Here is a 23824-nt window from a genome sequence, read left to right on the forward strand (position 1 = left end):
AAGTCATCTCAATTTTAGGACGATTTCAGATGATCTTTGTTTTCGTTGTTTCAATAGACATTTTCGAAAAGCCAAGACCATATAGATTTTCTAGAAGGCGTTGAAAGGGGTGGTAGCCAAATCAAAACAGTTTTGCAATTTGGTGAAATAACTTTTGTAAGTATTAATAGAAAAGAAAATAGAACAGGTTAAATAACAATAGTCTTTAACATCGTTTTGGAAAATTTTGAAATTACGCAATATTGTATTTGATAAAATTTCACAATCGTTTGCATTTAGAGAAATGGATTTAACAGGAATCAGTAGTTGTCGTTTGTTGATTTGGTTCACAAGTGTTTCTCGTTTTTTATATAGATTAGACCGTTGGTTTTCCCGTTTGAATGGTTTTACACTAGTAATTTTTGAGGCCTTTTATAGCTTGCTGTTCGGTGTGAGCCAAGGCTCCGTGTTGAAGACCGTACTTTGACCTATATTGGTTTACTTTTATAAATTTTGACTTGGACTTGGATGGAGAGTTGTCTCATTGACACTCATACCACATCTTCTTATATCTATTAACAAATGTATTCTTTTCACTTAATATCCGTTTAACACAGAAATGACATTTCCTTTCATTTTGTTAACGTTATTTACTATAAAGTGATCGGTTCTCATTTGGTCTTACTTTCTGGCCTGTGGGAGGATAGACATGAGGCATTTTTGCGCCTGTCCCAAGTCAGGAGCCTCTGGCCTTTGTTAGTCATGTGTGTTTTTTTTTAAATTTGGTTCATTTATATGTTTTGGAGTTTAGTGTGACGTCCATTTTCACTGAACTAGTACACATTTGTGTTTAGGAGCCAGCTGAAGCCCGCCTCCGGGTGCGGGATTTTTTCGCTGTGTTGAAGACCCATTGGTGGCCTTGGGCTGTTTTCTGCTCTTTGGTCGGGTTGTTGTCTCTTTGACACATTCCCCGTTTCCATTTTCAATTTTATGATGTAAAAGGAAGATCGAAGGCGGTTACTGTAATATCCTAAAATACAAATGTACACATTTGAGCATTTTCTTTTTAAAGACAAAAGATACAAAGGGACATTCGAAACGTATAAGCCAAAGAGAAACTGACATTTCAAGGCATTAAAAATGTCCAGAAATTTCATGTTAAGATATGCGTATAATCAAGAAATATTACTTTAATTACTGTATTAATTATTCATAACCAAAACAGCATTACTTTCTCAATATTGTTAGATGAAAACATACATTGTGAGGTGTTGTTTTATAAACAATAATGTATCCGCGCAATACAATGAATTTTAAGCAGCCCGATATATGTTGCGAATTCAAGTCCTTACCATGTATACAAAGTTCCAGACAAAGTTCTTAAACTGCATAAAAAATATTATAAAGTTTTCTTTATTATTCAAAGTATTCCATCCAAATAATCATGCAGTGGTACAGCAGAAGGCATTATAGGTTCAACATAAAGTGAAACTATTGTACTGGTGAAAGATGAAAAGCATATCGAAAAAAAATCACAATTTGAAAGGGGGCTTATTTTCAGCAATCAAAATAACAGTGTAAGGTTTATACCTATATACATATAGTAAGTTGTGAGTAAATTCAAACTAATGCGCAACGTGTAAAAAACTGCCTTACCAATCCAAACAACAATCTAAAATTTGGAAGTAAATTGATAAAAGCAATTGATTGTGCACGCCAATTGAACAACAATCTAATGATAAAAGACACATAACTTTGGTATTACAAACTTGAAGAACTTTCAACTTCAAAATGTAACTTTCTTTTATCAATCCCAACAATACTTTAAAGTTTTAAGTTAATCGACCTGACCTTACTCGATTCAGTCAGAGACATATGAAACCGTGATATAAATCTGGTGGTTAAAAATCCGTTACACTGAAACGACAAATTACAATATGGAGAGGGATGTTTCTTTTTTCTCATATCCAAATATTTCAGACAGACAGACAAACAGAAATATGTATTCTATAAAACACTCCGTCATAGACGGGCGCATACAAATGGCTTATGTGATGTGTATGATTTAGTCCTAAACATCCGTTTAGCTAAAAATGGAGGACCTTATATCTTCCCCAGTAACTAATGTTTTATAATCTAAGATAGCATGTACACTCAGAAAAAACAAATTACACGTAGTATATCAGTCCTTCTTGTGCTCCTGTGATACCAACTGTTGTGTTACCAGTTACAAATTGGTGCATTTTGATACCCTAAAATGCGAATCTGGTCATCCTTTTATATAGCATTAAATAAGTTTGGTATACTGTCTTTATTGCTTTCTAACATACTATCCTATAAATTAAGTTCGACATCGTCTATTATTTAACGAGTTTGTCTCTTTGAAAAGTGTCATTCTCATATACTTTGTCTTGAGTTTCTGAAAAAACAAAAAAAATAACATCATAGAACAACCTTCAGATGACCCTCAAATTACATACTAGTATGTGACACAGCTTGCGTCGCTTACTTCGTTTCGTTGCAAAACTTTCAAAAATATTAAATAAAAAAAATTTCACAGTAAAATACATGGACGCTTTATTGATTCTGACTTCAGTTGGAATAACTCATGTTTCAGGAATGACCTTCATCACGTAAGATAAAAAAAACTCATTATAGATACCAGGATTACTATTTTGTACACCAGATGCGCAAAAAACTCATCAGTGACGCTCTAAAGGTGTTGCCAAATACAGCTTTGGTAATCTACAAAACGATTGAAAGATTGGAATAACAAATTCATCATCACCCACTAAAATGTCAAAATATTATGTAGTCTGAAACTGATTGCAAATTTATTTTGCCACAATTCAACTAAACTTTTAAGCCTGCCTCCGGGTGCGGGATTTTCTCGCTGCGTTGAAGACCCATTTGTGGCCTTGGGATGTTTTCTACTCTTTGTTCGGATTAATGTCTCTTTGACATATTCCCCTTTTCCATTATCTATTATATCTGACTTGAATAATGATTTATTAATCAGTAGTAATTTTGTCTCCTTTCGTTTGACATACATCATGTTAGGTTTCTACAGGTACCAACAGTGTTATGAATTGATCAGATGGTTTAAGACCAGATAATATTTTAAACGAGTAAATTAACATCCGATAGCTGAGGGATTCCAGTGGATGATAAAACTAAAATAGTCTTTGACCTTAGGGCTGAAAGTAACTTTAACTATGGATCATATGGAAACTGTTTTGCTGTCTATATCACTACAAAACAATATGGTTTGTCGAAAGAAAACGTAGTAACGTGTTTATGTTTTATAAGGAAGACAACATGTTCACCTTAACGAAATGCAAACAGCATTTGTTTCTAGTATTTAGAATGTCTGATATTTTTTTCGAAAGAAAGTCTGCAAAACATCAAGAAACATTATTCCATGATCTGCGATTAATCCTTAGTTTATTATGTGTGTCCTCTGGCTGTCGTCCTTTGTATCAATTAGTTAATTGATCTTTCTATTTTGATTTTTTTTTCGGCAGTGTTATTTTCGACAGTTTTTAATTATATTTATTAAAAACCTTGTATACCCCAACCACATATTAAAAGTTCGGTATCATATCTTTTATTTATTCACAGTTCTTGTTTCGTGGCGATTTTGAGCTTGTCTAACGTTGAAGACAGTATTATTTACCTTAGATCTAGATGTGACCATACTTTGGAAAGCCAATCATTTTTTGATATTTGGGATGGTAAAAAATAAAAAGTATAAACACCACTTCAAGTCAGCTTTACCAGGTAGTTGGAACAAGAGAGTTGGTAAAATATTCATGAAAAACAGGTGAAGGCATATACAGACTAAGATCTATTTTTGTTGAAAACAAACCTATTTCTAAATGACGAGGATGTGGGACGCCTTCTATCCACTTCATATAGACTCTAATGTATAGTTGTATCATTGGCAAATATATCATCATATCTCCTTGTTTTTATAATGGGACACCATTTGGTAAGCTCCAATTAAATTAAGTATTATTAATCTATAGTCTATATCATAATGGTCTCACCTTCATTTTTTATATCGACATAAGCATTAGGATTGTCTCTGAGACCAAGGTCCTCATAATATTTTTTCGAACTGTATCATAAATAAAGTTACCATAAATATGTGTAATTGGTTAGTCGAGTTGTATTATATTGATGTGTAAATGCATTTTCTATATCAATTTAATTGGAATTCGCAGCAACCTTGCGTCACGAAAACAATATAAAGGGGGAGCATATGATTACAATGTTGTATGTTAAGTCTTTTTTTATTGGTGACGTTTATGGCAACCACAAAGTTCGTACATGTATTAACGGTCGCCATATGTGGTGCAGGATCTGCTTACCATCTCGGAGCCCCTGCAATCACCAGAGTTTTAGTAGGGTTCGTGTTGCCCAGTCTTAATAGTTTTCTATGAGGTGTTTTGTATACTGTTGTTTTGTCCTTTCTTGTTTTTTTTATTTTTTCAATGGCGTTGTCAGTTTGTTTTCGACTTATGGAACTGAATATAGCTTTGTTATCTTTCACCATTTTTTTACACGTTTTATGTTGTTAAAATTATGAATGCCTACACAGGCGAAATAGGTTTGTCAGTGTTAATGAAATGTTTGATCTTAAAATAATTTATGTCTATTGTATTCGATATTTTAGTAATAAAGTTTATTTTACAGAATTCATAGATGTGTTAACTCCTTACAAACAATATTCCACTGCATAGTATTTGTTTTTGAAATCATGAAATGCAGAATAAAAGATGTTTTCATAATAGTTTGACAAGAGCACAAAATAAGGAATAAATTAAACATGCCTACCTTTGAGCTTTGTTTTCTTCACGGGCTGTAAAGGACGAAATATAAATGAAACAAACATAAACCTCAGTGCAAAATTAATAACTGGATATGTAGATATCAAGCAATTCCTTTCATTGGAATATCATTATTTATTATAATTCACCAGAATTACGGGTCGACAATGATTTTTGTAAAGTAACATTGCATTCTTGGAGAAAAGGATATTTAAATAGAAATAAGATATATTGTATTGTGCTGTCTCTTCCTGACAGTGCATTTATCTTGCATAAAAAGTCAAAATTAAGTAAAACTCATTAAAGATATCAGGCTTAAAACCTAATACGCCAGACGGGTGTTTAGTCTTCATAAGACTCAACATTTGCAGTCAAATCAATACGTTTATGAATAAAATTACGATTTGAAGAGCACTGAAATCAAAAATATAAAAGGTTGTGCCAACATTTACGCGTAAGATCACACAAAATTTAGTGTTTTGAATGATATTAACATTTTCTTAACAGAAAATTTACAGAAAATGACCGTATCAATATCATTTCATCTCACTGACTAGTGAATGTTATGACGAAACTGTCGGGAACGATACGTCCAACCGTAGTTGTATCGACCCAGTTGTTGTTAAAACTAAAACAAGATACCAAATTTATGATATAATACACCAGTCGCTCGTTTAGGACTATTCAGTGATGCCCGAATTTAACTGTTGAAATGCGTAATCAATCATTTATGCGGATATGTTCCAATTGTCGTAACTACAATCCCGTCCCCCTTTTCCCTTTGGTTTTTTCTTATTGATAATTATGTCTGGGAAAACATGATTCATCTTAAATTAGTTAAAATTGGTTTTTAACTTGCTTTTAGTTACTAAGGATACACTTAGAAGGGTTAGTTTGTTGTTTTTTGTGTTTCGGGTCAATCTGTTAAGTCAAACCCTTTTAGCAAATTTTACAGTGTTTTCTAATGTTGTTACACTATTGTCCAATGATAGGGGAGGGTTGAATGCTCATTAATATGTTTAATCCTGCCATATTCGTATGTCACATAGCCAAAGTCAGGAGTTTGTATTTCAATTGTCGTTGATTGCTTGTCTGCTATATCTGTTTGTTGTTTGTTGTTTTAGCAAAGTCATGTCGTTGGTTTTGAAATATCTCATTGAGTAATAAATAGGCCTTAAATAGTTACTAAAAACGGTGTGAATTTGGCTCATAGTTGAAGGCCATACAATGACATATAGTTGTTTCATTCTTTTTCTTTGGTCTCTTGTGAATAGTAGTCTTATTTAAAATTATACCACATCGCACTTGTTTTTATAATAATCGTCTCACCGTCATTGCCTTAATCGTCATAAACATTAGGTCTGTCTTTTCTACCAAGAGCTTCATAATTGCTTCCATAGCTGTAAATTTTATAAATTGAAAAAACGTTTAATTTCATGTTACATTTGGTACATAATGTATCTGTGTGATAATTTTTTTTAATATACTAAGAGGTGACCGCACATTTCCATGTATGAAGGACTTATTATGAATAAAATAGGGAACTACTATATCAAAGTCTTTTCTAGGCGGGAAGGTTGGTTGTTAGCTATTTATTTTCAAAATACAGGAAAGTATACTTAAAATACCACATAGTTCCTAGTGGTGTTATCAGAACAAACACCAATTGTGTAAATAAATTAAAATATAGTGAGTAACTTTACTTCTGAGTTTACTTTTTTTCAAACCAAACTCAAATAATTGTGTTGAGGTTGTCGGAGATAGATTTGTAAACAAAAGCTAATTCAATTGTTCCCAAAGGTGATCCTTCCTCTTTTAAAATCTATTAAATCAAACATGAGCACAGTCAAAAGAACATTCTGACAATTTCAACGCAGATTTATGTTCATTGTTTTTGGCTCAAAACCATTTATATGATGTCGTAGATAGAAATGCCACCCCATGTTGTTTCTGTAGTAAATCCGTTTAAAATAATCTTTAATCAATCAACATAGTAGAGGCTTTATACCCCGGAAATAGCTATATGTGTAGAAAAAAATGAAACAATATTATTATTTTCAGATAAAATTTAAAACTGCATACATAACCGATCTTTTTTCCTGATACACTCACATAGTTATTTATCGTTTGGGCCAAGTGCATCATATTGATATGTCGAGCTGTATTAATTTAACATCGATGTAACATTTTTCTCAATATTCCAATATCTTTCAAAAGCAAATATCATGCCTTATAGAATGGATTAAATAATAATGTCTGATAAATGTACTCATACCTTTGATCTCCATTTTCTTGTGACGCTGAAAAACATAAAATGTATGTAAAAGATGTGTGTTTTTAAAACATTTTTTCTTCAACTGAGCCCCATAATTTGTTTACACTATACTGCGTTTCATGTCGTATTATAATTTTATGATGGTGTCATTGGGACCAGTTAAAACAATGAGGTAGGAGCAGTTTCTACTGAATTTCTGATTCAGCTGCAGAATCAATCCGGAAAAGTCCTGGAATCCTTAATAAGTGTCATAAACTCTGCCAGCACACAAAATAAAAGATTACTAAAAAATTCTGTCAACAATAAATCGACTTGAAGACATTCAATAAAAAAATAACGCTACTTGTAAATGATCTGTATATTAAACTTTGAGATAGACTTCTGACCTTCAATATACATCAAAGCACATTTGAACAAAAAACTTTATAAGACACGTGATGATTTTAACGTGCCAAGAGCATGTGTCCACATGACATATTTTTTTTGTGAAAAACCAAAAGATGCCATATAAACTGCTCTGTAAAGAAATATTCTGTTTAAAGTTCACACTTTTTTCTGACGCCATAACGATTAAGTCGATCTTTATCAGATTGGTCACTCAGTCTGCAGTTTAGTTATTTCCTTCGATGATCATCCGATGACGTTATATTCACAACAAGGCATGTTGACTCTAAGGAGTTAAAGTAAGCGTTCAGGTTGCAGACATTCGCTATAAGTGATTGTTTTTTTCATTTTCAAATATACAAAAATGTGTTGGGTTTCGTTTTGTAAATTGTATTATTTGTTTATATCAATCGAATTGTATATAGTTGCCTCACCTTCATTGTTCAATTCGTCATAAACATTAGGTACGTCTTTTGCGCCAAGTTCATCATAATGTGGTGTTGAACTGTAACATTAGTTTATATATAAGATAATATTTTTATTTTATTTTTCATATGATGAAATAATATTTTGTCTTTCTATGTATGAGTTTATTTACCATAAATTATATATTTCTACTAAATGAAGGAACGACTTCTTTAAATGAAAGCGTTAAATCAAAAGTGTAATTTATAGAAACAAACTTAGAATAAAACGTTTTAGATTATATTTAAACATATACTATCCAAGAGTGGAATCCATGCAATAGGAAATTGATAAAGAACGCTTTCTAACACAATGCAGATTACATGTACCTCTGAGCTCTTGTTTCTTGTGACGCTGTAAAATATAAAATGAATATGTCATGTACAAAAATATGTCTGTAATTTCATTAATTACTTAAACTGACCAAGATATTTTAAACAAATTAAGCTTCATATTGTATTTTGTTACTGGTGCTGCATTCTGATATAATAATGAAGAAGGACCAATTTGTCTTGTATTTCTGATTCAAACACAGAATCATCAATATTCAATTTCTTGTCCCGAATTGATCTTTTATGTAATTTATATTTGAAATCTATATCAATATTCAATTTCTCGTTCCGAACTGATCTTTTATGTAATTTATATTTGAAATCTTTAATGATCATCGTTTTTATGCATGATTTGAGTAAATGTTTCAATCATATATTTAGTATTGATTAATTTCATAATAATAAATGTGGTCACCTTTATTGTTTAAATCATCATACACATTAGGGGCCTCTTTCGAAACAAGTACTTCATAATTGCTTGTCGAACTGTAAAATAAATCATTGAAAATTGAAAATATGTTAAATTGGAAGTAGTATATTATATGGTGCTGTGTAAGTGCTTTCTGGTGATAATTTTCATAGTGACTGAACGTTGAATACATCCTGACTTAACTGGATTGAACATATGTGCCGTATTTGGTACATCGATTGCAATCTTGGTATTCCATTACATGATGAGTTCGACGGCAGAACTTTTTAGGGAGATGTAAATAAATATAGAAATAAGTTAGTAACTAAAGTTAAATGAGAAATCAAGCTCTGTCCCAAAAGTTCAATTTACCTTTGATTATTCTTTCCTTCTGGCCCTGTAAAAATACATATAATGTTTACAGATTAGTTATGATAAGTACATGATATGAATATTGGGATGGGAAATCATTGGTAGACACGAATAACATAACCCAACACTGCAATTAAACAAGAAATGAATGTAGCGGTTAATAAATTTAAATGAAATTATAAAGAAACTAAGGTTTCAACTCCCTCAGGCAAAGTTGGCCTAAGAAGGATTTGGCTATTATTTTAGGTCATTTTTTATTATATAGCTCTTTAACTGTTTCGGTTTTATACATCCTTGGCTTTCAAGTATTCGGCTTTGAGCGTTCCTGGTGAAGGTAAATCCAGAAAAGCGCTTCGGACGCATTAAATCAATAACGTGTTGTTTTCATTTTTTAACATATAATGTAGTACATTTTGAATCAAAGTTTTAAGTTCGATCATTTTAGAAATATATGTGCAGACCATGTACTAGTTATCTAACCTTTATTACTTAAATCATCATAAGTATTCGGTGTATCTGTCAAGCTAAGTGCCTCATATTGTTTGGTCCAGCTATTAGAACAAGAATACAAAATGCGAAATTAATTTTTATGTGTAATCTTGTTTATGGACAAAATTGAAAAAAATGTAGTTGACATTACTTTATTTAGAATATATAATCAAAAGTCTGCCATGTTTCTTTATTGAATTTTACTGTCTTTCTCTTGTTCTGAGATATATTCATTTCAAATGTTCGCGTTCGGTAAGGATTAGCAAATTTAAATGTGCCTATCGTCTATACATTTGGTTATTTTGTATGGTTAGGGAAGAGACATTAACTTCTCTTCCCTTCCCGAGTACCTGAGGTTCGTGTCTGATTTGTCTAAAGTTCATCTTGCTCATTCTTTGATTTTCTATGTAGTTGGTTGTGGAATGTTATGTGTCTGTTCGGTTTTTTTACCAAGGCATTATCTATTTTTGAATATCCCGTTGGTATCTTCTCAACATTTTATACATGGTTGAGTAAGAATCAATTATTTGTTTTTACTTCTTCAAAAAAAGAAAAGGTAAAACGAATAAAAAGGATGAACAACATTTATTTAAAAGAAATTACTTTGTACCTTTCATGTCTTTTTTCCTTTGATTCTGTAAATAGATATATGCATTCATTGTTCATTATATAATATTTTTTTATTGATAATAATCCTACATATGAAAACATTATGACATCATCATAAAATAAACGCGCTTACAGTCACCAAACGTCTCAACTTATAACTAAGAAATTGAAAATGACACGTAACAAATTTGTTGCGACCGAAGCGCTTTTCTTGATTTACCCTCATCAGGAACGCTCATTCCCAAATATTAAAAGCTAAGGATATATAAATATATAAACATGTCCAAATGGGGCAAAAATTAATCCAATAACAAACACCAATATATAGAAAATAAATAAATTCATGATAAACCGTATGATGAATAAAGGGGTATAAAAAGAACAGCAAAATTCGCAAAAAGGGAAATTTTGCCTCCGAGGATGGTACCTTTGTTTCTTTAAATTTGTAAAATTTAGCATTAATTAAGTTCAGTTTTCTCTCTTTCCTTGGTGATTGTCAGTTGGTATGAAACATTGACAGTTTTAATACACCAGAATGGTAAAATTTACGTTACCTTACAAATAACGTAAAAACTTTAAATTCTTATGTCGTTGTTATTCATTCTCCATGCTATTGAAAGTCATCAATCGGTATGAAAAATTGACATGTTCAGGACTAGAAATGGTCAATGACATATAAAGATACAAACTAAAATGTAAAGTTTTCTTTTTAAAAAATTAGCAATCTGTCAAACCGATAAGTACAAAAAACCTCAGTTTTAAAGATTGATAATAAGACAATTTGACACTTCTTTTTGAAATTTCATAAATCATACTATGTTAACCATCTTACATATGTATTTATGATTGTAAAGTAATTTCAGTGTAAAAATTATAAGATTAGTAGTTCGAAGTTGTAAATTTTCTAAACAAAAGAAAGTGACAATGATGTTCGTTATAAATAATAATACATTTGTACTGCTATGAAACAGCAAAGATGCACTGATTAGATATGTAGAAAAAAGAAAGGACTCCTCTGAATATTACAAAGCATTCACAATATATTGAAACGGTGTAAGATACACGAAGGAAAGCTTACGTACATGGTACACTAACGGCAAATGAGACATGAGCAAACGTACACTCATATTAAGTACATAACCTTAGGTCAATTTTGGTCAAAGCAATTGCACCCTTAGTTTGTGTATTTTTACTTAATAAAAAATCTAAATAAATAATATAACTGTATAATAAAAATCACTTGCTTAGGTGGATTGTATTCACGAAGAATTACTGTTCACCAGCAGCGACAACAAACCAGTGAAATTCAAATAAACATTTTCTACCGATTTCATTCTGCATAGAGAACATTTCAAACGCTTTAAATGAGAAGTATTTCCTATTTTCCGTTCATTGAAAAATCACGGATTTTAATTTGCTACTAACATTAATTCAATTTGAAAAGATGCACAGCCGCTTATAAGTTATCTTGAATACAAATATGTAGCAAAAGTATAAACGAAATAATTGCAAACGTTTAGAAAAAATATTGTTTGTGATATTACAAAATGTAGTTATCTAATAGTTTGTACCTTTATTATTTCGAACTTCTTCATATACGTTTGTTTGATCAGCAGAACCAGTGTTTTCGAATTTTACTGTGCTACAATATAATAAAATGTCATTTCAGACAAAATCAAACGTTAGACTTCATCAACCAACGGAACGATTGGAAAAACAACTGTCATATTTCCGACTTGGTACAGGCATTTTCCGAAGAAAATGATGGTCTAAACATGGTTTTATAGATACCTTTCACTTGTTTGACAGTTGTTTATAGTTCCGTTATATTAACAAAATTGGATGAGAAACACACACAGACATAATTGGTTTATGTGACAATAATTGGTATCCAGCAGCCAAAACTGTATAAACATGCACCACAGACATACAACTGAGTAACAAATTCAAACAAACGTACAAATAAATCTAACAAAGACAAAAAAAAGGTTTTTTAGTTGATTGTAAATCTGACAAAGACTTTTTTGTTGTTTATAGTTCATACAGTATATAGTATACACTTTCCCGATTATGTACACTATAAAAGGATGTAGTTATGTGATATTAAAAATAAATCTATTATTTGAAATTGATACTATAAGTCAGAAGAGCATTAGTAAGAAACAAAAGAAAAGTGGGTGATATGGGGCAAAATATTTTATCCTGTATCGTAGGAAAACCCAAGAAGTCCGAACATCTGACACAATCACAAACCTGACCTAAGTTCATCATTGAGTAAAATATAAAAACAAACTGGTAAACAAAATTAAAACAACACTGTAACATGTGTAAAAACCTTATGTGTCCGAATTGCACCTCTCGACCCAACTCAAACAGGAACGCTCGAAGCTAAAAACCCGATAACTGGATGCATGAATACCAAGCCACGTCAAGAAGTATACGACCAAAATGAACGTAATAGCACAGAGACAAATAAAGGAGAAAATGTAAGGTAAATAAAAAGATATACAACTTCAGCATCTAGAATATATAATTCAATGCCATCTTATAGTATTTGTGAAGTATTCAGTGAACTTTTTGAGAGAGAAAAAAGACAATGAGTTCTTTGACAAAATACTGGCCTATTATTGTTTTGCTCAGACACAGAAATATATTCTAAATCTATCTTTTTTAATGGTTGCAGCAACTTTTATTTGTCGCTTACATTTATTTACTTACTTATCGGATTGTTGGTCCCCTGAAATAGAATATTTTAAAATACACATGTGTAAACATGAAGTTACATTTCCGTTTGTATATGTTAATTGCTTAGAATATTAAAAAAAATATGTTAATTTTATCAATACACGAATAGCATGCTGCTATAATCTGAAAACGTTTGAACAAAAATGTCAGTTATGATGTTACAATGACGCAATAAAGATGCTAAAATTGACAAATTTTACCTTTAATGGTATTTTTTTCACAGTGTTTTAGCAAGATAAAATATGAGCAAATCATTTTCTAAAAAAGGGATCTTCCTCCCACATTAATATATATGTATAAAACATCTTGTCGTAAAATAGTTTTTTTAAAGCCTTGGATCACATCTAACTTTTAATAACAAGATTTCAAAATGAAGCTGTCTTTAAAAGTTTACATTGAAATTAAGGAGTCATTAGTGAAAATGTAGAATAAATTAAAACAACCTCTGTAAACTATTTTTTGATAAATTTATCATAAATTATCATATCGACAAACGCGGTCTCTATCCTTTTGGACTGCATGCAAGTCCTTCGGTGGTTTTTGTTTTTTTGTTTTTTTTTGTTTTTTTGTTTGTTTTTGTTTTGTTTTTTTTTACCTTGATTTGTATTCTTACTCGATTTATGATATTTCAACTTTGGTAAACTATTGTTGCCTATATATATATGATACATTCTCTTAAACAAAAGACATGTTTTATATATCTTACCTCTCCGTTTCCTGACTATGACAAAAATCAAAACCAATATTAAAATAAGCAATGATATCAGGCTTCCTGTCACAGCACCAATATTAACACCTGATGATGAAGTTTCGATTGTTTGTTGAACTTGAAAACATAAAATAAAAACGTATTAATAACAAAACTAAATTCAACATAAATATAACAGTGGTATTTGTTTTATTCAGATGGCTTCAATTTGTTTTTGTCTTAAGGTAGATTCATGGTATACCGCCATCTTGAATTATACAACCCCAGTACAAAATCCGTCTAGTTATTTGCCCAAATCTGCAAATTTGGAGACAGATTTGCAATTTATTGGTTAGAATGTTTATTTATATTAAGAAAACTTGTTGATTTATTGTATAACTCAAAATATTTAAACAACTATCAAATTTTGCGTTTTTAGAATCATTTTTTTCAAATAAGCCATTTAAGGGGAGATAACTCTTTAAGTAAAAAATATATACTGGACTGATAGCGAAATTTTTAATGTTTACTTGTAGCAAGAAAACAAGTTCGGTGACACCATTTTTCTTTTTATTTTCTTAAAATATATTATGAAACCTATCTTCTCACAATTTATTTCAAAATTCTATCTCATAGATTTTTTTTTATGCACACAAATGTGTTTTTTCATGAACAGTCTAACCAAATTTAGGCAATTTTTAACAACTCATAGCTTGGAAAATAGCACGGTGACCCATACTTTTTATTATATTTTTGAAAAAAACATAGTAAAATCTTCATTTTGGCAAAGTATAAGAAAATTCTATCTCAAGAAATATATACCTATGATCTACCTTAACTAAGGACTGGACATGTATCTTGCAGGGTGATAATGTGTTATAGAAATTATTTTCACTTTGTTTTAGGCAGGGATATTTAAAAAACATTTTCAATCATATATCTATATTTATTGCAAAGTTTAATCATAATATAATGCAATATTTTATCGTATGTATATTGGTTTGTTATTCTGTAATAGGCCGTATATCATTTACTAATAAGGTGTCAGTTATTGATACATTTTAAAGCAAACATCAAAGATAACGATTTGAACCAAATAGATGATATATTTCAAAAGTAGAATATTAATATATAAAAAATTAAAGAGGAACAAATAGGACTAGTACATTATTCTCACAATTAACTTTCTTGTAATTTCTCTTTCTAACAATTTCACTTCTGAAATGGGTTTCTGGTGAACAGAAAATAGTAAAAACACCTTAATGTAATGCAAAACCCATAACTGCGGAAAAATATGTATAGAAGCAGATTGTCGCTGAATTTAAAAACGTATCTAGATATCTTTTGGTTTTTCTGTGTTGTTGGGCTACTTTCTCATTGACCTTTTTTTGTACAATATTGACTTCAAATATCAAGTTAAGATGACAAATCTATATTAGCAGAGTTCTATTATTCTAGTAATGAGTAGACGTATTATTTTAAATTAATGGCTTTCTATATTTTTGTCTCAACATTTCTTTTCAGAGCAATAGTCGATCTGAATATCGACAAACCAAAATATGAAAATATTACACAGAGAAAATAACTTAATGATACCTATATATTGTATAAATAGCTAGTTTGTCATTGTTTTTAAATTTTCTCATTGCAATTTATGGAATAAACGCCATTTTGCAGGCCGTTAAAAAGTATCTATGTAATAATACACATTAGAATAGGCGGGATGATTTTTCGGACCCCTAAGCACTCAGAAACTGAGCAGTAATGTGGAACATTTTGTTGCCAGGTCTTTAAATTATTTTGTGAATCTCTTGGGAGTAATTCCTCAGGCTATGGGATGTCATTTCGAAATTCACCGACTATTAAGTCTACAATGTCGTCTATCAAATACTGGAAATACCGTGGAAATAAATAAAATATTCCATTTCGGAATTTTTATCCTCAATGCCCCTCAACCATGTCAACTTCGTACTTTATTTGGCCTTTCAACTTTTTTGTTTCGAGCGACTGTAGTGAGTCTTTTGTAGACGAAAAGTGTATCTGATATACAAAAAAAAAACTATAAGCCTGGTATCTTAGACGTGTTTTTTTTATATGTGAAGGCGTTATCAATGTTTGAAGGTGTGATTGACCATAGATACGTGGGTACAGGACACATTTTACATAACACAGAAAAACGCCAAAACAATTGAAATTCAAAGAAAACAAAATAAAACAACGGATTTCGAAAAAAAAACGGAGAAGGCTAAATAAAATTGTTCTGTCACCAAGTATCTATATAATCAACAAGTTGGATAAATATGTTTATCCTGAAATGGTGCTTTACGGTTTTATCTGCTACATTTGTCCTTCTACAGTTGACGTTCAGGTGTCAGCTGTTTGTTAAACATTATTTCATTCTTGTGAGTGATAGTACATGTCCTGGCTCTATACAACTGACCACGTAATACCGATTGTTTGTTGAAAAACACGCCAACCAGGCGTAACAAATATGTTGTCAATCAAGAGATCAAGCATCTTGATAATTTTAGTAAAGATAATTTTAGTTATCAAATTAATTATAGTCTTACTTGATAATTCCAGAACAACGGTATGTTCAACGGGTTCTCCCATGCCATTTCCTAATATTAATGTATAGTTACTGTAGTCCTCATTTTTTATATCATTTATAGTAAGCTTTAGGACATAGCCGTCAACCTGTACAGTCTTTCCATGAAAAACATCTTCCACCTCAGCCGAGGATTCCGAAATAAGAAACTTAGTTGAAAACTGAATTTGTTTCCCGTTATTAAACCAAGTATGGTAATAGAACTTAGGAACACTATACACATGAACAACTATCTCGACAGATTTACCAATCTCTCCATACTGTATACGTCTTTCTTCATTGTCGAATGTTATAACTGGCTGTGCTAATTATAGAAAGTACAATGTTTTATAAGTTGATCTAAACACTTGACGTTCATGAAATAAGTCAATGTTCCGCAACTATTTAAGGACCTTTGAAATCTAGAAAACAATCGAGTCATGGATTCAAAGTACCACATATTTCTTTGAAAGAAATCAAATATTAAAGGTTCTATTTCTACCAGCAATGGTATCGGGAAAGTTGTAATTATTATGATAAAAAAAATAATAGTTAATTTTCCGCTCTTCTCGCATTTACCACAGACTTTTCCGTCCGACTCAAATATCAATTATATCTTTATTGTATTGTTTGAATGACTGCATATTTTAAATCAAATTAAATAACACATATTGATAGATGATTAGACTTGTAAACACCTCATATTTGTTTTCTACGTTAACTATTTATGTAACAGTTAAATATATAGATTCCACCACTGCATCTAGTGTGTTACGATATTTCTCCACTCGAGACAGATAAATTTTATTATGTGAAGCGCGAGGCTTGCCGAGCTTTTTAAATAATTAAGATTTAACTATTGAGAGTCGAGAAATATCGTAATACACGAGTTATAATAATATATAATTTTGCATGAATAATTAATCTGTAATGATAGTATACCCGTATACAGTTATATCAGTGTTAATATAAAAAAGTAAACTGGTGTCAATATCTCATAACTCAAAGTATACTTAGACAAGCTAAGAAGTCAAAACATTCGAAATCTCTTTAATCGAAGTTGAGCAAGCCTGATGCATCGATAGGGAGGGTCAATAATTCTGCTGTTAATGCACCAAACGTCACATGATACTAAAGCAACATGAAGTAAAAAGCCAAACAAAACTGTTATAAGTATCAGATTGACAATGTGGGATATGATAGAAATTTGACAGATGAGTTGAAATCTGAGATACTTTAACGATCAAAAACCACATGCTATCAGTTGGTCATGCTCATAACCTTGCTGAAAAAAGTTTTAGCGGAGATCACATCTCTATTAGATAAATCGCCGTTTAAAAATTCCGCCGTTAAATAAAATCACTTAGATATACAGAAAATCTTCTTATCTTTGTAGGATCCTTTATTTCAAGTTCAACGTGAAACATAAAATGTTACATGACATTGTGTCAGTAATCACTGAAAAAAATTACATAAGTGAAAAAGAGACATAATATACCTAGGGATTAAACAAAATAGCATCATGAAGTCGAAGAAAAGCTAAAAACACCATGGCCACAAAAGAGCAAACCGATGAAAAGACAAAATTTAGTCTACAGTACTCAACAGAAAATAGAAAACAAAAGACTAAGCACCATGAACGTCACAAAATAACGAAGGTGATTTCCAAAATACGTTTATGAGTAATGTCAGGTGATGATGCATCATATAATAACAGAGTGATGGAAAGACATTGTGTATATTTCTAAAGTTAAATTCAGTATCATCAGCCAATTATCCTTTCCTATAGAAAGGTTTTTTTTATATTTTGTTCTTCAAATTAATACAAGGAAAGTTCTGAGGGCATTGGTGCAGAGCTAAGTTTAGTCCGTTGGAATACCTACTCTTTGGTGATATAGTTGTAAAAAATACAATACCATAAGCAATAATTTGTGCTGCTCCTTTGCGTTTTTCTGCTCCATCTGCACCTTGAACTCCATTACTCACTGTACACACATATTCACCGTTGTCTTGATATCTGATTTTTGCAGGAACTACAGGCAGCGTCAAGATCTTCTCTCCGTCCAGTTCCCGAATAAAGCGTCCATACACAGTCTTATGCTGCCACTTATAAAAAGTGTATGTATCAGGATAACCTTCAGCTGTGCAATTTATTGTTCGTGTTGAATCTTTCATTTCATAGGTGACATTAGAAACTGACACATCTGGCGCAACTACAATAATACTGTACATTGCATCCACTTTTTAATGCACAATATAAAGATTAAATAGTGTTCATTGAAAAATTGTTAAATATGTACCGACTGAGACTTTTCCCATTAGAATCTTTTGTAGCATACTATTAACTTCCTACCAGAATTTACACCATCGGTAATTATTGCTTTATTTTCATTTATATTACATGTAAAAGTCTCCTATTCAAACGATTCCTATTTACGAAGTAACACATTAAGTCTCCTTTTCTAATAACATAAACGGTACCAATTTTTCTGCACCAGATGCGCATTTCGACAATCAATGTCTCTTCAGTGATGCTCGAGACATCTAGTAATTTGTATGACTAGGACAATACCAGTATTGTCACATAAAATGATGTTGAATACTGTTACTATTTCTGCAAATATCGACGTACTTTCAATTGGATAAATAGTTTACATTTTGAATATGCTTTTAGGTGCCACGAAATCATAATAAACAAAAACCAGTCTTATGGTCGTTGATTTGGAACTTTAGTTCAAGGGATGCTTGTTTAATAATAAAAATAACTATTATCTAAACTTTCCACAAAAATAACAACATAAATATATAAAGTGCTACTTACATCTTACAAATAAACTGATCTTGTTTGAAAATCCCCCAACTGTGTTATTAGCTTTACATGTTATCGGTTGCAAATTGTATTTCCTGTCTACAACGTATGTTAACGTAGAAGTCACTGTGTATGATTCATCAGAATCTCTGTTTTCTTGTGATGATGCTTCAAATGTTGCATCAGTTTGCCCTACCGTCCACCAAACGGTAGCTGCAGGACGGCTTCCAGTTGATGCACAAGACAGAGAAAATGGCACCATTTCCAGGGTATTCACAAAGGATGCATTTAAGATTGGTACTAAAGGCATTACTGAAAATTGATTATGGTATTCGTTTTTAAAAAGTCGAATAGAAAGTTATGTTTTGCTAAAATTACAAAGATGTGAACAATTACAGTTCTTGTGTGACCGTCAACAGAAAAAGCCTTTACCGTATAGTAAGCTATAAAACGCCCCAGTATGAAAATAAATGTGAAATAATTCAGAACAGAACCCAACGGCCTGATTGATACAACAACAATAATAGAACAAAATACATTGCAGAAGACACCAACCAACGAAAACAACTGGATTAAAGGTTTCTGGCGGGATTCAAGTTAGAGAACGTTCAGCCCTTCACCTAAACAGGGACAATGGTGTAACAACACAACATAAGAAAGAACTTTCCTGTCCGACAGCTTTTTACAATTGTTACCTGTCTTGTGCTGCTACACTACTGACCCAAGTTATGTGGAAGGTTGAGGCTTCGCAAACATGTGCAACCCCGCCAATGCTATTTATGTATGTACCAAGTCAGTTCTTCAGTGGTTGTCGTTGGTTCTGTCTGTCATATTTTTTTGGGTAGTTGTTTTTTTTTATAAATCATTATAAATCTTTTTTTTTTTTTTTTTTCTCGTTTTAATTGTTTGTCATTTTTCATGTGATGACCTTTATAGCTAACTATATTTTATGGGTTTAGTTCGTTGTTGTGTTGTCCTTTGATCTTTGGTGGATAATTTTCAAATTAGTATAAATACCACATCTCTTTATTAATATATGTAAAAATCAATTGGAAAGAGCTTAGTTTTTAATCCATTGATAGATTACATTCCGTGATTGACATTGACATCGACCTTGATATTATCAAAATATGATGTATTAATTAATGTGTGCATGTCTTAACTTATTTGATAAGACACCCTCCGATTTCTAATTTGGCAGCCAAAGAGGGACAGCACGATAGGATATATATACATAACCAATAGCGTCCTAAAGAATAGCAAACATAGATTTCCTTAGGAAGCTGTAATCTTGTTAATTAGTGTTTATAACATTTATGCAATATTTCAGCTGAACTCGATCATTATGACGCAATATATCACGTCACTTCCACCTAAACATAGCAGGTAAATCACAAGTACTTCTAAAATAATCTAAATAATAATAGTTGCTTTTACTTCGTGTTGCAACAGAACATTAGTTAACGTAGCAGTTAGAAATTGGCAGAGCGGTTGGGTAATGTATTCTATTTTCTACTGACAAAATGTTAGATATAATATACTGCATAAAAGAAAACACCAGTAAACTTTTGTCTCATTATTACATTCCTACTATTATAAGATATGACCTTTGTTTATATTTCTGATTGGCCTCAAAATGAGGAAGAACAGTAATGATTTTTAACAATAATTATTTTGCCATGGCATAAATCTAAGCCTTGTTGCTGTTTTAAGGATAAACCGAGCTGAAGCATTATTGCTGTTTTGACCATAGAAACAATTATATATAAAAAAATTTGAGTTATTTTTAAAACGTTTGAAAAGAAATGACACATATTTTCATTTTGTGAAAATTAAATTTGTGCAATCATTGGAGAGAGGCTCTTCGGATTTTGTTAAAATTTGCCTGAATTTTCATAGCATATCCAAAATTTACACCGCATATGTGAAAATATCTAACATTCGAAAGAAACGTACTTTATATCAAAATTTACGAGATGGACTTCAAAAGAACTGCTAAAAATATTACTCTTATAACAGTCTACATGAAATGAATTGCGCATGTTGAACCGGCTGTTTTTTTTTTTAACCTTAATTTCTAGTTTTTATAATAACAGCTCCTACTCATAAAATAGTTTTTCGATTAGTTTTGTATTTGGTACTACCAACATGACAAATATCGCATGCCGACAGCCTTTGGATTTACTGATTATTATTAACTTTAGGGTTTTATGGTTGGTTTTTTTTGTATGCATCTGGAATGTTGATTTACTAACCTGTGGCGTTGCCTTTTTCGATTCTGTATTGTCTTATGGATTTGGCTTCCTATATCATCTTTTGAGAAATTTATTGAAATTAAAAATGTTTCCCTCCGCCATCGGTACATTTTAATTACCTTGCTTGAAAATGATATAGAATTATAAATACTCACTGACAATTATACCTACAATTTAGATATATTATAGTAGTAGTTGTCATTGGCGTATCCATAGCATCACTGTTTGCCTCACACGATATATTTGTTTGATCGTAAATTCTAGGGATGTTCTGCACAAAATATTGCACTTTCTTGACGCTAGTCTGAACATTAGTTCCGAGAACTACCAGAGACAAAGACGGAGCAGGATTTCCTCCGACAGCTTCGCATTCAATGAGCAGATCGCGTCCTTCTGTAACAATCAATCTGTTATCTGTAGAGGCATTTTGAATGGTCAAACTCGAAGGCTCCTCTAAACAAAGAAATTAGAAAAGAGATTAAATAACAACTAATAGTTTGCTCGTTTTTAGAATAATGAGTTCGGCCAGGCAACCATTTGCTACTGTGGTTTATTACGTTGAGGGATTACATGTACGTTAATTTTGACTCAATGTGTCAGTCTAGAACAAAACAAATCTGATATTCATATCTCATTTGCATGTATCGATCTGAATCATTATTTAATAAATGATGTGTTAATTTTAACTTTCTGTTTACTCGTCTTCCAGTTACAAATCGGGGCAATATCATATCATGAAAACAAGGTGTTTTCATGCTTTCAAGTCTTATCAGATTTGGTTATTATCAAGTTTTATTCTCTTAATTCTTGGGGAAAGTTTAGCGGAGTCATATAAACTGTGTTTATGGAGTCATAACCCGGATTTGTTCAAAACCAGAAGAATGCTTTCACTACCAGACATGAATAAGGATCCATGCATATAATGCAGAAGGTTGATATATCTGATTGTATTCTCTCTTTTTTTAAATCATGAATACCTTCCTTTCTGTATGATCTGGTCACTTCAACATTAGATAAGTATTCACGCCAATACTTGATAATAATTTTTATAAGCAATGATTTTATTTAATTTTGAAGTCGCATTGAATGAAGTTTAGTTATTTCATGTTCTGCTTTTGGTTGATTGATTTTAAATGGAATTTTGAAATTTATTTTATTCATAAAGTATTTACATCTGAAATTGTATACTATAATTTATGTTAAAAATAAAAGTCGAGAAAAAAATAACAAAACAACACTATATCTATACATTAGAAAGCAACATAAACGTCAAGCTTTCGCAAGACAAATTGTCGTGCTGGTTGATCATTAAATTATTGTGAGGTGTTTTGTCTTTTTTTTGTCTTCATTTATTTGCCTGGGTGCTGTCTGTCTTTTTCCTGCTTATTTGTTTATTTTCCCTTTAGTCTACGGCTGCTTTTTATTATAACTGGTACTAATTTATTTTCACCGCAAATACCCCAGTGACATGTACCATGCATCTGCTTACCATAAAAAATCAACTGTAAGAAGTATTCGTCAGTAATTCCTCCTCTACATCTGTAAATCCCCTCATCAGCAGATTGAGTGTTCAGTACATGTAATTTGTAGTACAGCCCAGTGTTAGGATTGACTGATGTTTTGTACTTTGTATCATTAATAGTTACATCCTGATTAGCTATAATATATACAGACCATTCCCCAATCCTATATTTGGACCATCTCAGTCTTGCACTTTCAAAACTACACTGTAGAACTGCCTCATATCCTTGTGTAACATGTTGTTGAAAAGGATCCAATGCTGTACCTGTACCCGCTGCATATACGTCTGTAAAAAACATACCTACAAAGTGAAATAGTACACGAATTATCTGATTGGAGCGAACTGTGGAAATTTTATTATGGGTCATATATTTTCTTGTGGGTTTGTACACGGGCTCTATGTGGACCTTTGTGTCATTCGTGATATTGTTCTTGTTATTAATGATAAATACCTTTTGCATTTTTTATGTTTAGTTGAGATGTGTTAAAGGGTGTGTTTTTGTATTTCATTTTGTTGATATGTTACTTTATTCATACTAGTCTCGTTGGCATTGAATTCTGGAGTTATTCAAATCAAATAAATTGTGTTAACAAGTTTGTATTTCTTTTAAAACCCATGGCATTTTACGTCATACGTATCTGTACACATATACTATACTGTAAATTCAGTAATTTGTGTGATATTTTCATCAAATATGTGAAAAATGCAATCAGATGTAATAAGGTAACAAATATTGTTTGGTTCACACTAATCTATTCTTTTTATTGTAACCGAAATTTAAGACCCACATAAATAAGATCAAGCATAATTCCTGAATTTACAGTTTTGACCACTACATCAAAGCAGTACCAGAAATCAAGTGTAAAAATATGAAAACAGGAACCATGTCATATCGTATTTCTCCAATGGTATTGTGGTGTATACTTTGTACATTAACAACATTTTTGTCACCTCTTCCCTTTTACTTTTTTATTTGTTATTTTTGTTAAAATTTGTAGTTTCAATTTGAAAATTAAAAAAATTCATGACTCCCACCCCCTTTCTTCTGACATAAAGAAACCTCTGACCCCTC

The 23824-nt window shown here is 31.4% G+C and overlaps 1 protein-coding gene across 3 annotated transcripts in view; it reads right to left on the bottom strand.

Moving 5' to 3' along the window:
* Window positions 1-21666, bottom strand: part of LOC127703253 (uncharacterized) — a 59417-nt gene extending 37751 nt beyond the window's left edge. For 2 of the 3 annotated variants that reach the window (XM_052207767.1, XM_052207766.1), the window contains exons 1-13: window positions 21402-21666; window positions 18988-19287; window positions 18083-18379; window positions 16150-16491; window positions 13598-13717; window positions 12865-12883; window positions 11718-11788; window positions 10148-10172; window positions 9529-9599; window positions 9049-9073; window positions 8683-8753; window positions 8265-8289; window positions 7905-7975 (exon numbers count right to left, since the gene is read on the bottom strand). In XM_052207767.1, the coding sequence (XP_052063727.1) occupies window positions 7905-7975; window positions 8265-8289; window positions 8683-8753; window positions 9049-9073; window positions 9529-9599; window positions 10148-10172; window positions 11718-11788; window positions 12865-12883; window positions 13598-13717; window positions 16150-16491; window positions 18083-18379; window positions 18988-19287; window positions 21402-21444 (1480 nt within the window). In that variant the 5' untranslated portion in view covers window positions 21445-21666. Of the gene's footprint in view, window positions 1-1694; window positions 2399-4028; window positions 4100-4818; window positions 4844-6140; window positions 6212-7086; window positions 7112-7904; window positions 7976-8264; window positions 8290-8682; window positions 8754-9048; window positions 9074-9528; window positions 9600-10147; window positions 10173-11717; window positions 11789-12864; window positions 12884-13597; window positions 13718-16149; window positions 16492-18082; window positions 18380-18987; window positions 19288-21401 lie in introns of those variants that run through there. The other variant, XR_007982879.1, reaches the window with a different exon arrangement.
* Window positions 21667-23824: the final 2158 nt, after the last annotated feature.

The sequence above is a fragment of the Mytilus californianus genome, unplaced genomic scaffold (genome assembly GCF_021869535.1).
Source record: "Mytilus californianus isolate M0D057914Y unplaced genomic scaffold, xbMytCali1.0.p SCAF_5, whole genome shotgun sequence".
Lineage (NCBI taxonomy): Eukaryota > Metazoa > Mollusca > Bivalvia > Mytilida > Mytilidae > Mytilus > Mytilus californianus.